The 15,830-nt window shown below is 39.9% G+C and overlaps 2 protein-coding genes across 4 annotated transcripts; both read left to right on the forward strand.

Annotated features, from left to right (window-relative positions):
• The first annotated feature begins 24 nt into the window (after positions 1-24).
• On the forward strand, positions 25-5,989 carry LOC144666340 (uncharacterized). Of its 2 annotated transcripts, XR_013573168.1 has the most exons (3): positions 25-154; positions 1,626-5,104; positions 5,296-5,989. XR_013573168.1 is itself a non-coding variant. In XM_078527748.1 (2 exons), the coding sequence occupies exons 1-2, from the start codon at positions 49-51 to the stop codon at positions 3,632-3,634; spliced, it is 2,115 nt and encodes a 704-aa protein (XP_078383874.1). In that variant the 5' UTR covers positions 25-48; the 3' UTR covers positions 3,635-5,989. The 2 variants fall into 2 exon arrangements, 1 of the variants encoding a protein (XP_078383874.1); XM_078527748.1 differs by having other exon boundaries at positions 1,626-5,989.
• Positions 5,990-6,789: 800 nt separating this feature from the next.
• On the forward strand, positions 6,790-11,288 carry LOC144666348 (uncharacterized). Of its 2 annotated transcripts, none has more exons than XM_078527761.1 (2): positions 6,790-6,910; positions 8,959-11,288. In XM_078527761.1, the coding sequence occupies exon 2, from the start codon at positions 9,013-9,015 to the stop codon at positions 10,891-10,893; it is 1,881 nt and encodes a 626-aa protein (XP_078383887.1). In that variant the 5' UTR covers positions 6,790-6,910; positions 8,959-9,012; the 3' UTR covers positions 10,894-11,288. The 2 variants fall into 2 exon arrangements, with proteins under 2 accessions (XP_078383887.1, XP_078383888.1); XM_078527762.1 differs by having other exon boundaries at positions 6,807-6,903; positions 8,953-11,288.
• Positions 11,289-15,830: the final 4,542 nt, after the last annotated feature.

Below are 15,830 nucleotides of genomic sequence, written 5' to 3' on the forward strand. Positions count from 1 at the left end.
ATAAGTTCCCGTATGAGTGTTGTGGGAGGCCGCTAAGCTAACTCATGAATGCTCATTTGTTGTGCAAAATGCAAGATTCCCGGGAAGATTGCTTGGAATACTGTACGGCTCACAATTTCCACAAACAACAGTTCCACTAAACTCCAAACACCAGGTATTATCTTTTGTCTCTATTTCTGTTTGAGATTCCCACTAACTGCTTTATAATCTTTCCATGAGACTGTGCGAAAGAGGCATATTTTACTATGGTATGCAAAAATCGGTGTGTGACATTTGCAGTTTGCAGATTGCAAACTGCTGACTAAGAGAAAATATATTGTTACCATTACCATTATTGAGATCTAACCGTAAACAGACTAACTGGAGTGAATAGTAACTGGAGTGCATAGTAGGCTAACCAGAGTGAAAGTCATTAGTCTGCAAGTCTGCAGTCTGCAAATAAATCTGTCAGACAACGTGCATAAAATAAGCTTAATTTTGATAGATTTTCCGGCTTAACTGCAGAATACCCTGCCACTACGAAGCTATACCTAAAACAGTGGCTACGTGGCCACGTAGCTGCGTTGCCGCATAGCCACGTAGCCGAGTAGCCACGAAGCCACGTAGCCGCGTAGTCGTGTAGTATGAATATACCTCGTTCTTTAATCCATGAGCCGCGTAGCCATGTAGCCGCTGTTTTTCAGGTACTGCTTTGAAGTGGCAGGGTATTCTGCAGTTACTCCCTGCTTTCACTGAAATCTGGACTGACACTCAAACCAGGCTACTTTCAACACGTTGAATTAACGGGCTATCCAGTTTCAGAGTAACTGCAGAATTATCCCTGCCACTTTGAAGCAATACCTCAGAAACAGCGGCTATGTGGCTATGTTGCTACAGGGCTATGTGGCTACGTGGCTGTGGGGCTACATGGCATGGATTAAAGAACGAGGTACTGTGTAAATTATTCAGGTGCACAAAGAAAACTGTACATGAATGTATCTCCCTTTTGTTTGGTATAGATTTGCATAGCCGCATGGTCATGTAGCCTCATTGCCAAGGTCTTCTCTTCTCATACAGAGGACCCTGGGAGGTTAGGCAAAATCCCTGTGACGTAGCTCCTTTAAACTCACATAGGATATACCTGCCAACTTTTTCTGGGTCAAAGGCGTGAGATTTTTATCCTGAGAGTGCCGGGCTTTTCGAAGAGGATATGACAATGTCCGAAGCCTCCCGAAGACTTCCGAGGTATTCCGAAGACGTTCCGAACATATCCCAATCCTAGTGCGTGTTTTGCTAAACACGACCCTGTTCCAAATGCTTTTCTCGTCAAAACTCTGAGATTTCGAAGAAAGTATCGTCATTTACTCATTTTACATGGAGTTTTCGTTTCTCACATTGGTTTGAGTTTACATTTTTTAAGTGTGTCCATTTTGGTTGTAAAAACTCACATTTTTCGACCAGATGTTAGAAATTGGTTCGTAAGTGTGAGTTGGCGTGAGATCGAAGTTTTCAACTCGCAGGCGTGAGACTCACACACAAGGCGTGAGAGTTGGCAGGTATAATAAGAGCCTTTGAAATAGTAGAGCTCTCCACTTTCTTGGTCATGGCTGTAAGCTTACACTGTTTGTATTTTATCTTTACAATAGGTGAATTAGTTATGGAAGCTGGCCTGGAGGCAAATGTCAATACTGTGCAAAGGAGTTTGATACAGAAACGGACATCCACAAACACACATTACATTATGAACCCAACGAAAGAACGTTTCCGGTGTTTTCAGTGTGGTACCTACTTTGCAAATACCATACGTCTTGAGCTTCACCAGGAAACACTTATGTGCTCTAGGGCAAAGCCCTATGTTTGTAGTCAATGTGGCAAGTCATTTGGATGTCAGTCAAATCTAAGTGCACACAAATTTACTCACAGTTCTGCCAAAACTTTTGACTGTGAATTGTGTGGCAAGTTGTTCAGACAACCAGCGGCCCTTAGCAGGCACAGGAGAATTCATTTTGGCAATGAGAAAAAGTTCAAATGCTCAGAATGCGAGGCACGCTTTGCGGATTCATCTAAACTGAAAAGACATCAAAAGATACATACACGTGCCTGCACCTGTGCTGCCAGTGAGATGCCTTACAAATGCACACAGTGTGACAAAGAGTTTGCATATTTAAGTTCTCTTGCATCTCATATAGTAACACACACGGAAGGTAATGCTGAGAATAGCAAAGATTTTTCCAAGGAATCTGATCTTGTTCATCACAAGACATGTAGAATTCACAGTGCGAGAGAGAAGCTATACCAATGTTCTCTGTGTAACAAGGATTTTGGAAATCCCTCAGCCCTCATGACTCATAGAAAGTTGCATTTGCAAGCTGGAGAGAAACCCTTCAGATGTAATCAGTGCGATAAACAATTTGCTCGAAACTCAACTCTTGTGCAACACCAAAGAACACATACTGGTGTTAAACCGTACAACTGCAGTGTTTGTAGTAAAAGCTTTATGACCCGGTCTAAGAAACTTCGACATGAAAGAGCCCACAGTGATGAGGCACCTAACAAATGTGGTATTTGTGAGAAGAGTTACAAATCTCTGTCCAGTTTGGCAGAACATAAGAGGAGGGCACATACTAACGGAATCTATGCTTGTCCCTTTTGTGACAAAAGGTTTCATCAAAGTGGAGATCTTGAGGAACACAGGAAAATTCACGTTGGTGCAAAACCGTATCAATGTACGCTGTGCAATGAATGGTTTGTAGATGGTTCATCTCTTGCTGAACATAAAAACAGCCACACAGAATTAAAAAAATGCTGTCAGTGTGGGAAATGCTTCAAATCTAGATACAGTCTTGAGAGACACAAGTTAACACACTCCGATGAACGACCATTTAAATGCAGTCATTGTGATAAAGCTTTTAAGGGAAGAGACCATCTTAATCAGCATGTTCTATCACACGCTGAAGATAAACGCTTTCAATGTACTCAATGTGAGAAGGCTTTTAAAAGAGAACAGAGTTTTAAGTCACACATGTTAACACACTCTGATGATGCGCCCTTTGAGTGCAGTTTGTGTGAAAAAGCTTTCAAGTTAAAAGGCCATCTCAAGAAGCATGTGCTCTCTCACACCGATGAGCGACCCTTTAAATGCCGTCAGTGTGAAAAGGCTTTCAAGTTAAAAGACCATCTCAAGAAGCATGTTCTCTCTCACACCGATGAGCGACCCTTTAAATGCAGTCAGTGTGAAAATGCTTTCAAGTTAAAACACCAGCTCAAGAGGCATCTGTTGTCACACAACGATGATAAACCTCATAAATGTACCCAGTGTGACAAGGCTTTTAAATCAAAACGTTATCTCGAGTTGCACATGTTATATCACACTGGCAAGCTACCATTCAAGTGCAGTTTGTGTGGAAAAGGTTGCTTAGATCGAGGTAATCTCAGACTCCATATGAGGTCACATAATGGTGAACGGCCATTCAAGTGTGGGCAGTGTGAGAAGGCTTTCCTATCTAAATCAGATCTCAGCAGGCACACAATGACGCACACTGGTGAAAAACCATTTCAATGTATACATTGCGAGAAGTGTTTTAGGATGCGATGTTATCTCAAGGCACACTTGGCTACCCACACTACAGCAGAAAGTCCTAATAATGAGCTCTGATCTGGCTTTCGCAGCTTGTACTACATGTATTTTCATTCAGCCTGCATGCACAACCCTCCAAGTTAAGACCATTTTAGTCACCATGGCGACTAAAATTTTGGAGCTGGTGACTAAATTGGAACCGAAGTCACCAGCCTGGCGACTAAAATTGAGAAGAAGGATTGAAAGAGTGATTTATTTTAGCGACAAAAATTTTTCACTGGCGACCAAACTTGAGCAGTTGGTGGCCAATTGGCCACCAAAGTAAAAAATAAACTTGGAGGGTTGATGCAGATGTAATCCATTGCCTTTGTTGTCAAGTCATTTGGATAACTACAATGAGGGCCAAAAGTTTTGAAACAGCTGAAATGAATACTAATTTTAACATTCCCATTTTTCCACACTAAATCTGGTGCTCAGGGCTCAAAATAACGACTGGTCAACACTTTAAATCTGGTGCTCTGGGCTCAAAATAATGGCTGTTCAACAGACAATGTCTGGCCAAGGTGTCAGTTTGTGTGGACAAACGTTCGGTTTGTTGGTTATTTTGAACATGTGTAGCGATATTCATTTTTTGCTTAAAATATACAGCAGTATCAACGTTCAAACCACAGATAACTCCAAAGTTAATTTCTAATCTGAAATACAGGTTTAATGTAGTAATGTCATTCCTGCTCAGAAAACATAATGCATTTTTTTCGCTAGTTTTTGACCCATGTACCGTATTTTCTCGATTAAACGCCCCCGGCGTTTATTTCAAATTTGGCCCGAAAGAGCCGACATTTATTTGATTCCAAGAATTTGTTGAAGCTCTATGTTCCTAAGGAAAGATTTTTTTTTTCATTTTTTTTGGCAGCTTTATATGAGGACATTATTTTTAAGCATATTAAACCTCAAATGATTGTTCAAGGGGTTTATTTTCAATTACAGCTTGGAGACCTGGCGTTTATTCGGGGCCTGGCGTTTAATCGAGGAAATACGGTAGTTTTGTCAAGTCAGTCTTATACTTCAGTATTACGCGAAACGTCAACGAAAAGAGTGCGAGGCACTTGACTTAAGAACAAAAGATGGAAAACAACACGAGAGATGTTTGAGTTCTCCCTCCAGTTAATTGGCTTGTCGCTGTCGCATCTTGCAAGGGTATTAAGGAAACCAAAATACTGATTGCAGGCAAAACAGTGAAGAGATGGCGGGTCCTTTTTACCGAATGGTAATGAGGTATTAATTAAATACAGTGACTATCGCCTGCACTCACTCAATGACTCACTCACTCCATTCTAATATCAAACTGCAATTAATTTATGCATTTAATGGTAAACATGCTGACAGAAAGATACTTTAAACTCATTCAGCAATGTTTTACCACCAGAATAAAGTGTAATAACCTTTGATCCTCTTTTGCATTAAAAAAAATTTCCTTTGTAAATAATCAACCTCGTTCCCGGATTGTATTAATCAGATCACAAAATATTCTCTAACCTCATTCCCAGGGTCTCTCTTAGCCTGCGTAGCTGGCGGGAGTCGAGTGCGAGTGCTTGCCTCGAGCGGTGCCCGACTTCTCCCCAATTCCCTCGCGACTCGCTCCAAATTCCTCGCGGCTCCACGGTTCCCTCTCTTTGCCGTTCGCTGGCCCGTCTCAAAGCAAGCACTCGCACTCGAATCCCGCCAGCTATGCAGGCTAGGACTCTCTTCTAGGGAACGAGGTTGATTATTTTCAAAAGAAATTTTTCTTAATGCGAAAGAGGATCAAAGGTTATTACACTTCATTCTGGTAGTAGAAAAATCGCTCTAGTACTAAGCCTCCTGAGAGCACAAGCCATCAATGGCCCATTCATGCAACTCCCATGAATAAAGAAAACATTCAAAGAGGCAAATGAAGTGAAATTGTGACATACTGATAGCAGGTATGCGGTGATACATGCAGCTTCGCTTCCCATGTGACGTAAATAATAAACATTTTCGCTCACTTGAAAAACATGAGTTCAAGACAGCACATTTTTGTTTCAGTGCATTCCAGACAGTTCAAAACATATCCATGAGAGGATGGCAATGGGTCATTGATTCTTTGTGCTCTCTTGCTTTGAGGCGCAATTTTTTTTTTTTCACAACCAAATTCGTCGAGCCAAGAACCTATTCACCCCCCTCAACGAGGCAAGTTTTGCAGATAGTAAATAAATCCAACATTGTTTCAGGGGGATGGGTTATAATCAAAGAGGCGAGGGGTAAAATTTGTCTAGGGTACTCTGCTTCACTCTCAGTGTTTAATAGAAGACCATTGCTACTCAGGATTGATAAATCTAAACTGGACTGTAGATGCTGCAATATTATACCCTAGGGATGAACGCATGCATTTAATAAAATGTTCTTGTTGCATTATTAGTGGTTTTTCTATCAGATTTGCATAGAGATTCATTCTTCCAATAAAACAACATATTCTTTTTCCTTCCTCCCAGTGGTAGATCTAGGGGAGGGGCCTTGAGCCCCCACCTTATTTTTTGGCCAAATAGGCACACAACAAAGCTAGCCCGACCAGTGTTTGTGTTATATCACAGGCAGCCCAGACTCTCAAAAGGCAATATAAAGACATATGAAAGTGAATTCCCATTTGTCAAATTACTGAAATTATTCGGTGCATTTCTTTATCATTCTTGACCAAAATAGTGGGACAAAATGTTGAAATCGCCTTCCTGTTTATTCACAGGTAACCAAAGCGTACTATGAGAGTTTGTATGGATGTACTAAGAAGGCTTGTATGGATTTGAAATAAAGATGAGAAAAAATATATCTTTTTACCGGCGAAAAGTTATAATGAAACTTTAAACCTTACCTGGTGTCACGTTTTTGTATTTCTAGTGCTTTAGAAAGTCATACGCGCGATTTTCGTCTTAACCGTCTGTTGCGTACTAAAAGAAAGACTTTCTTTTAGTACGCAACAGACGGTTAAGACGAAAAATCGCGCGTACGACTTTCTAAAGCACTAGAAATACAAAAACGTGACACCAGGTAAGGTTTAAAGTTTCATCATAACTTTTCACCGGTAAAAAGGGATATTTTTCTCGACTTTATTTCAAATCCATACAAGCCTTCTTAGTACATCCATACAAACTCTCATAGTACGCTTTGGTTACCTGTGGTTTATTTGGGCTTCCTGTGGTTACATTGGTCGGGGGCGGCTGCTAAGCTCAAAAAGAAGAATGCCCGTATGGTAAGTGATCCTTGAAGGCGTCCTTCTCGTATGTAGTGGAGAATCTTCAATTTAAGCCGAACGTACAATAACCTCCAAACACCAGGTATGTTGTGTTAAGTTTGTGTTTATGAGAGGAACTGCAAAATACCCCGCATCTCTAGCTACCTGTACACGGTGCAGCCGGCTTCGTGAAAATAATGTCGAATTTATATCAACTACAGAATGCAGGGCCACTTTTGAAGTCAGTGTATTTTTGTGGCTCGGCAGTGGTGAAAGAACGATAATTTATTGTATTGTGCGTTATTGCATTGTGCGCTAAGTCTTCGGTGTGTAGATTTAGGACGTGGCTCGTTTGGCTCGGCAGTGGTAGTATTCGGTGTAAAGATTTAGTGCCTCGTTTGGCTCGGAAGTGACTACCGAGCCAAACGAGCCACCAAATACAGCTGTCTTCATAAGTGGCCCTGTATTCTGAAGTTATGCCCAGATCTTTCTGCTTATTAAATATCTAAATCAGGTTTTTTCCCTGAAAATTGCAAAAAGTATATAGCGGATCCTCTTTTAGTCCGAGATGGGGTGTGTAAACGAACTTTTTAGTATAAGGGCCTGATTACATAAACCAGTTGGCCGAGCTGGCTCGGTTTGCAAACTGGTTTGCCAACTAGATGACTTCCACCCCGGTATTATGCACCTATCAATGGTTTGCCCTAGGAGGGGGAGGGGGGTCAACCCACGGGAATTTGACATCGTGAAGCTCTCCCAGGGTAGGGATTTTGACATCTAAAATGGTCTGCTGGGTTAGAAATTTAAGAGGACATGTGAAATTTGCCATTTCGCTAGGTGCCCAGAGGTGGGGAATTCGACTCTGGATTTCAAAAAATTTCAAATTTCCCTGGGGTTGCCCCCCCCCCCCCCCCCCATCCTGGGCAAACCATTGATAGGTGCATTAAATGAACAAGCTTTGGCACGAACGACGGTTTTAATTTAGCACGAATGATCTTGGCGAAAAAAAATTGAGTCCTATGATTTTGACGCAGTACGACCTTTGGTGTTCAGTTTTCTACACTTGTGCCAGGCTGCATTCTACGTAGGTTGCACCAAAGATCAAAAAGATCGAAAATTGTAACAAAATCGGCAACAAAATTGTAGGGCATACTGGAGTATGTTTGCAGTCAGTACCTTTTTTTACTATTTTTGGTCTACGGTGTGGTGAAAGCCAACACTAGTCTAAGTTATGCCAGTCCAGGCACAAGAAACAAACAAGCACAGGAAAAGCATTATGCAAGATGCATGCTTCTACAGAGACAAGATTCAATGTAGTGTGTGTAGCATTCATACATGTACATACATGCATGCTTGCGGAGTGCATGCAAACTTCAAGCAAAATGGGCAGCCAGAGGGGCTGATGTGGACCTACTACAGTGGAACCGCGTTATAGCGATATGCCAAGGGAGCAGTAAGATAATTATCGTAATATTGAAGAATCGTTATATCGAAACTCCCGATATAACGATGTGGCCCTAAAATAACCGAAAATGTCGTTATATCGGGGTAAACCTAACAAGTACTTTTTACTGCATATTAGAGGAGGATAAAGAGAATAATTTTGATAAGAAGGCTTAGAAGACAGTATCATTTTCGTATATCATCGTACAAAGCTGTTTTTAGAAACGTTAGAGATGACTCGATTACTGTAAGGTTATTGCATTAAATTTGATGTTTTGCAAATAAAATGTGACTTTTTACTGATAATATCGTTGTATCGGGAGGATTTTATTTTCGGTCCGCTAAATTCTCATCGTTATATCGGGAGTATTGTTATATCAAAGATCGTTATATCAGGGTTCCGTCCCATAAATTTTTTCTGTCTCTTTTGCCGGTACATAGAATATTCATCATTATATCGGGAAAATCGTTATATGGGAGATCGTTATATCGGGGTTCCACTGTATGTGAAATAAAATAGCTATCTACCATCACTTGCACCTTAGCATGAACACTCGCCACCGAAACGTGATCTAATTGGGTATCAAATGTTCATGATTCGTCATCAAACGTTGAAGTTTCAAGAGGTGGAACCTCTTGAAAGTGTTGATTAATTCTTGGGTATGTTTACCTTGAATTCAGTCACACATGTATTTTCTGTTTACAATAGGTGAAGCAGGGAGTGTTAAAGAAAAGGAGTTGAAGAAAGAGATTTCCACAAAATTACACGATGGACCCAGAGGAGAAGAGCTTCCAGTGCACTCAATGTGAATCTTCCTTTACCGATGCAAAAAGTCTTGAGCTTCACTTTAAAACACATGGAGGAGCAAAGCCATTTCTTTGTAGTCAATGTGGCAAGACATTTGGATGTAGATCAAATTTAAGGGTGCACAAATTTACTCACAGTTCTGAAAAAAAATTCAACTGTAAATTGTGTGACAAGTCATTTAGACAACCATCCGCCCTGAGCAGGCACATGGAAAGTCATGATGGCAATAAATTACAGTGCTCAGTATGTAAGGTGTACCTTTCAAATTCATCTTCACTTAGGGATCATGAAAAGATACATACTGGAGAGAAGCCTTTTAAATGCGCACAGTGTGGCAAAGAATACCGCAGTTCAAGTTCTCTTAGAGCTCATACATTGACTCACACTCGTGTAAAATCTTACAAGTGCAACCACTGCGATTTGCAATTTGCACAGGCATCACAGCTTTCATGGCATAACAGAATACATACTGGTGACAGTGAATTTGCATGTTCAAGTTCTCTTGCAGCTCATGACGTGACACACACTGGTGTAAAATCTTATGACTGCAGTCACTGTGATAAGAAATTTAGAATTCCATCACATCTTTCAATGCATATAAGAAAACATACAGGTGAAAGGCCCTTCAAATGTACTGTGTGTGATAAGGCTTTTGCTTTCAAAGGCATACTTGTTCGTCACATGGTGAGCCACAGTGCCGAAAAACCATATGGATGTACGGTGTGTGGGAAAAAATTTCGACGTCCTGGAAACCTTCAGGTTCATAAAAACATTCATACTGGTGAGAAACGTTTCAAGTGCACTCAATGTGATAGAGGATTTTATTATTTGTGGAATCTCAAAGAGCATATGAGGAAAGCACATACTTATGACGAGGTGCATGTGTGTTCTTATTGTGGCCAAGAGTTTAATCAAAGTGCAGATCTAAGAGAACACAGCAAGATTCATGCTGATCCGTATCGCTGTAGGCATTGTAATGAGTCATTTGAAGATTCTTCATCGCTGGCTGAACATAAAAACAGTCACAAGAAATTTAAATGTAGTGAGTGTGGGAAATGTTTTGTGACTGGATCTCAACTCGATGCGCACATGTTGTCACATACTGATGAGCGAGCCTTCAAATGCAGTCTGTGTGAAAAAGATTTCAAAACAAGTGCTCATCTTAAGAGACACGTGTTGACACACACTGATGAGCGAAACTTTAAATGCAGTCAGTGTGAAAAAGCTTTCAAAAGAAGTGATCTTCTTAAGAAACACATGTTGTCGACACACAACGATGAGTGTAGCTTTAAATGCAATCAGTGTGAAAAAGCTTTCAAGTTAAAAGAAATTCTCAAGACACACATGTTATCTCACTCTGATGAGCGACCTTTCAAATGCAGTCAGTGTGAAAAAGCTTTCAAGTTAAAAGGCCCTCTCAAGCAACACATGTTAACTCATTCTGATGAGCGACCCTTCAAATGCGGTCTATGTGAAAAGGCTTTCAAGTCACATAAGCATCTCAAGAAGCATTTGTTATCACATACTGAAGATAAACCTCACAGATGTACCCAGTGCGACAAGGCTTTTAAAACAAAAAACTCTCTCAAGTTACACATGTTGTATCACACAGGTGAGCTACCATTCAAGTGTCATCTGTGTGAAAAGGGTTTTGTACTACAACACAATCTTCAGAAACATGTGATGTCACATACTGGTGAAAAACCTTTTAAATGTACACATTGTGGCAAGTGTTTTAGACAGCAATCTCATCTCAAGAGACACTTGGCTACTCACACTACAGAAGACTGCACTAGGTTGGTCTCCGTAGACATATGCCTGACCACACAATTAGAATTGTGAGCAAATGCTCTACTAGTACCCTGGGACCCTGGTGTTTAATGCTGCCTCAAGAATTTTTACATGTTTACATGTCATTTATAACAAAAGCTTCACGGAAATTTACAAAAAAAACTCTATAAGCATAATAAGCACCCATCCTTGACTAAGTCACTACCCGCCACCCCCCTCATAAAAAAAACCTTGAAGTGCACACGAGGAGTATTAATAATAAAAGACTTCTGCTAGGACCAAGTTTTCTTAGTATTTGACAGAAACTTTCAGTGAACAGTCTTAAAAAGTTTTGCCCTAAACTAACTACTTGCTAAAAAAAATTATGCTGAAATATTTGAATAAGTGCACGCTCTCATGATCCAAAACTTTTTTAAGTGCCCAGGGCACTTAATTAAATAAATACAGTACATAGTCAGGTGCCCAGGAGTCCAAAATGTGACACCCACGGGCATTTTTGTCTGATTTTTGGCAACATAGCTATTTTAACTAAATCGAGTACGCTGATTTCGAAAATCAATGTTGCCAAGCTTAATTCTCGCGTTAAGATGATGTTTTGATGCATTTAATTATGACGTCATGGTCCAAATAAGGAATTTTCTTTCCTTTAGCTATTTTAAGCATAATATATCCAGAAATTCATTTAAAGCATTGTTAGTGTGCTGTAAACATGATTTAAAGAATTTTCTGAGAGTTTTTACGCTGTTTCTGTGAAAATTAAGCCCTTCAGTGACAATTGACCACGCCCTCTTAAAAACAAAATTCACCCTATCGCGGGAACCTTATCACGTGTGTATTTTTGTTATTTTGTCAAAGAACAAATGCGATTTTTGTATTAACAAATCGCTATAGTTGCAATAAAAAAGAAAAATATTGTCGTCGTGCCACGCTGAAGCTACGAGCTAGCGAGCATCAAGAATGACGCCATTACCATTTTCATATATCGAGTTTCCCTTGTTTCAGCATTTCGTTTAAGTTTTGTGGTAAAATAAATGGAAATAACATCATAGTTAATGTCGTAATATATCATTGTTGTTATAGTTAGAGATAAAACTTTATTGTTTGTCTTGTATATTGCTGAATCTAACTTATTTCACAATGCACTTTGTCTGTTATAGGCTCATGATAAAGACTTTGGTTGAACGCATGTAAAATTAACGAATTCAAAATGATCATAACATTGCTCCTTGCTTTCAGTTTTAAATCTGTCTATAATATTTTTAATCAATATCGGTAAATATTTTTAATATATCTTCTGAACTTTTTTAAAAACACTGAACTGATATTGCTTTTTAAACAAGTTTCTTTAAAGCGCTTTAGCGCAGTTTGATATAGAAATTAGCGTCGGTCTTGGTGCATCTACACAGCCCAGTGCACATGGCATGCGTTTTTCTAAATTCATAGCGAAGAGGCACATATATAGCCAGTGGTCAGATCGGATTTCTTACATTCAACAAACGTTTTCTGCGGAGGTAGTGGTGTCAGCTTCGAGGACATCTTCGCCGACCGAGAAGAGAAGAACAAAGTGTTCTGTGAAAACTCTCCACAGATGAAAGAGGTGCTGTTACTGCCGGTGATGGTGTGAGATGGTAACAATGAACTTGACGAGTTATTAGGAAGATTTGCTGAGACATCCTCTAAAGTTATTTACGTTGGATTCTCTTAAGTTCCTGCCCATATCCACACTGTTGATGAGAGCTTAGCGCGATCGATGTGCCAGGAGAAGTAACAGCAAGTCTGTGCCTCGAGTGGAAACTATTATGTTGTCGACATGCCCGCTATGACTGACTGCATAACGAACAAACTTCGTATCGGCTTCCTCTTGGTTGGATCTCAAAAAGGCTACATCTAGGCCAGGATCTGAGCAGAATCCACTTCGTATGAAAAACCACCAGATATACTACGATTGCAGAGTCAGTGCCTGCGAGATAAGGTCATCTGAGAGAATCCGTGCAAAGTCCGCTTTGTTGTCTACTAGTGCCAAAAATGCTCGCCACTTCATCGGCCGCAACTGAACCTCTCTTATGTACTTCAATGACTCTGCTCGCAGGCCGCGCCGTGTTCTCGGAGCGTCGACTTCTTGTCGTTGCTTTTATGGAGTGCCTCCCATCGAGTAACACATCAATCCTCTGGTATCCAGGACCTTTCCGTAAAACAGTGTTCACGTAACATTCCGCAAAGCCACCGAAAGCATTTGCATTTTTTGGTTTGCCAATAGCTGCCACCATAATTAGTATGCTACCACCAGGGCGAAGCCATCGAAGAACAAACTGACTCTAGGCACTTGACCTTTTCCTCTGAGAAGGTCTTCTAAAATTGACTTGTTTCACACTTGTGGGGTTCATTTCTGCGAGAAACAGTGGTACCGGCATTATACCTCAGATGCTACAATATGGCTTGCATGTTTATCTCGCGCCTGCCTTCATACACCGTCACTAGACAACATAGAATACTCTGGTTTCCATGCAAATTTAAAGTCTTTCTCTTTTTTGCGGCTAGTTGCAGCACTTTTAACTTCATAAAGGCTGGCAAATAGAGGTGGATTATTCTTGCGAACAGGGTCACGAAAGTTTGTCTTCCATCCCTTCTTCCCGTTCCCGTTCTTTCTCTCTGTCTGAAGATAGTAGCCTCCATTCCACGAATCGTTCAAGCTGAGTCTGTCCAATCGAAAGATCTTGTTTTATTTCTAGAGTCACGAGATCTTTCTTGGCAATTTTTTGCAATGTCTCATTTGTCCATGACAAGAACAACCCGGATTTTGTTGTGTGGAATGTAGAGAATTCTCAGCTTCATTATCTTGCTTCTGTCTCTCCTTGCCACTCTCTTTGCGGATAAAAGCAGTCGTTATGGTGTATGTCAAACATCGCTGATGTTTGTGGAGCAATTCAATTACAATTTTCTATTAATACAAGAATCACATTCATTTTTAAACAAAATGATAACACTATACCCGTGATAAAGTGAATTTTTATGAGAGGGCGTGGTCAATTCTCACTGGACGGCTTGATATTCATAGAAACGGTATATAAACTATCAGAAAATTCTTAAAATCATTTTACAGTATACTTATTATGATTTGAACGAATTTCTGGATGAATTTTGCTTAAAATAGCTAAAGGAAAGAAAATTCCTTATTTGGACCATGACGTCATAATTAAATGCATCAAAACATCATCTTAACGCAAGAATTAAGCTTGGCAACATTGATTTTCGAAATCAGCGTACTCGATTTAGTAAAAATAGCTATGTTGCCAAAAATCAGACAAAAATGCCCGTGGGTGTCACATTTTGGACTCCTGGGCACCTGACTAACAGTTGAATCCCGATAACTCGAACCTTCAAGGGAAATCAATCAGTTAGTTCGAGGTATCGAGGGTTAAATTAGTAAGAAAATAACCTGAAGGGGAATCAAAAAAAGGTTTGAGTTAGTGGGAGTTTGAGTTCCTGAGAGTTTGAGTTATCGAGATTCAACTGTATTTCCAGCCATGTCAAAATTTGTTGATTGACTCCCCCCTACCCCCGACTTTCATGTAAGCACCCATAATGTTACCATGACTAGCATTTTTAAGCTGAAATTGAATGTTTAGTTCAAAACATTTGATTGGGAATATTTTGTAAATAAACCCCTTAAGACAGCTGGTATATTGGAGGATAATGCCAGAGAAGGTCCTGCTGAGGCTGAAATACTGTCTGAAAAATGAACAGTCCGAGGGCAACTGTGAGATTTTAATGTCTACAATGAACTATATTATGAGTAATTTCTTTATGATGAGTTTAAGGCAGCCAAACTTGCTCTATTTTTCTCTATTTTGTCACTTATTTTTGCATGTTTTATTGCATTTCAGCGTTCGTGACAATTTTGCCTTTTTACTATATATTTATGCTAGTTTTATATTTTAATTCCCACTTGAAAATGACATTGGAGAGGTCGAAACATCATGGTTTTGTAGTGTTAAATTTTATAACCAAATCAATGCACTTTAATTATCATTGGTAAATAGAAAAAACTCACAGTGATAATCATGGTAAAACTGTGGTTCAAATAAATGCAAGTTGATTGTATGTATTTTTTGGTGCTGATTTGATTAATAAGTTGGTATATGAAATGTGTCTTTGTTTGTCTTTTTGTACTTTTCTAAAATCGACAGTGGATATCAAATCGGATGTGGTATATTTAGTAAATAAACCCCTTCAGGCGGCTGGTATGTTGGAGGATAATGCCCGAGGCTGAAAGATTGTCGAAAAATGAACAGTTGGCCGAGAAGCAAAGCTTCGAGGGTGACTGTGAAAGTTTGAGGCCAATCTTTCAGCCAAGGGCATTATCCTCCAATATACCAGCAAGCCAGAAGGTGGTTTATTTATTCAGGAGCCCATCATGATTTATTTTATAACCCTCCGATTAAATTAATTTCTACAACGCGCTTTATCACCAGTAATTTATAGGAAAACCTACGTAACAAACCCTGCGTAACTGTGGTTGAAACAAATGTAAGTTGATTGCTTTTAATTAGTGATTTTTTTTTTATCTCTGTGATTTCATTAAAAGTTAGAATTGAATAAGTTAACTTCATTCGTTTGTTGTGCTGCCTACAAAATCGGGCGACAGATATCAAATCAGACGGGGTATATTCGCTGATACCCGTCATCCGATTTTGTACCATGTGACACGTTTTGTCCAATGAGCGCGCGCAAAAATTAATGGGTGGGTTATAATTAGTAAATAAACCCCTTCAGGCGGCTGGTATATTTTCTAAAAATTTATGTGGTCTGATTTTGTACCATGTGATGCATAATTATTATCCAACAAGGAAACGTGAAAAATAACCGGTAGCTTATAACCCACAGATACTTAACCCCCAGTGGGGGGGGGGGGGGGGGGGGGGGGACTCCTGATCTCAAGTGACGGGGATGATTGAATGAGGCAAAAATCAATACCCAAAAAAATCCCT

This window comes from Oculina patagonica, chromosome 9 (assembly GCF_052425735.1).
Source record: "Oculina patagonica isolate OP01 chromosome 9, crgOcupat, whole genome shotgun sequence".
Classification (NCBI taxonomy): Eukaryota; Metazoa; Cnidaria; class Anthozoa; order Scleractinia; family Oculinidae; genus Oculina; species Oculina patagonica.

Bases quoted from the DNA above. Each gene is read 5' to 3' on its own strand.
- LOC144666340 (XM_078527748.1), top strand. From the start codon at position 49: ATGCTCATTTGTTGTGCAAAATGCAAGATTCCCGGGAAGATTGCTTGG. The intron at 155-1,625 runs GTATTATCTTTT...TCTTTACAATAG, and splicing joins CACTAAACTCCAAACACCAG to GTGAATTAGTTATGGAAGCT.
- LOC144666348 (XM_078527761.1), top strand. From the start codon at position 9,013: ATGGACCCAGAGGAGAAGAGCTTCCAGTGCACTCAATGTGAATCTTCC.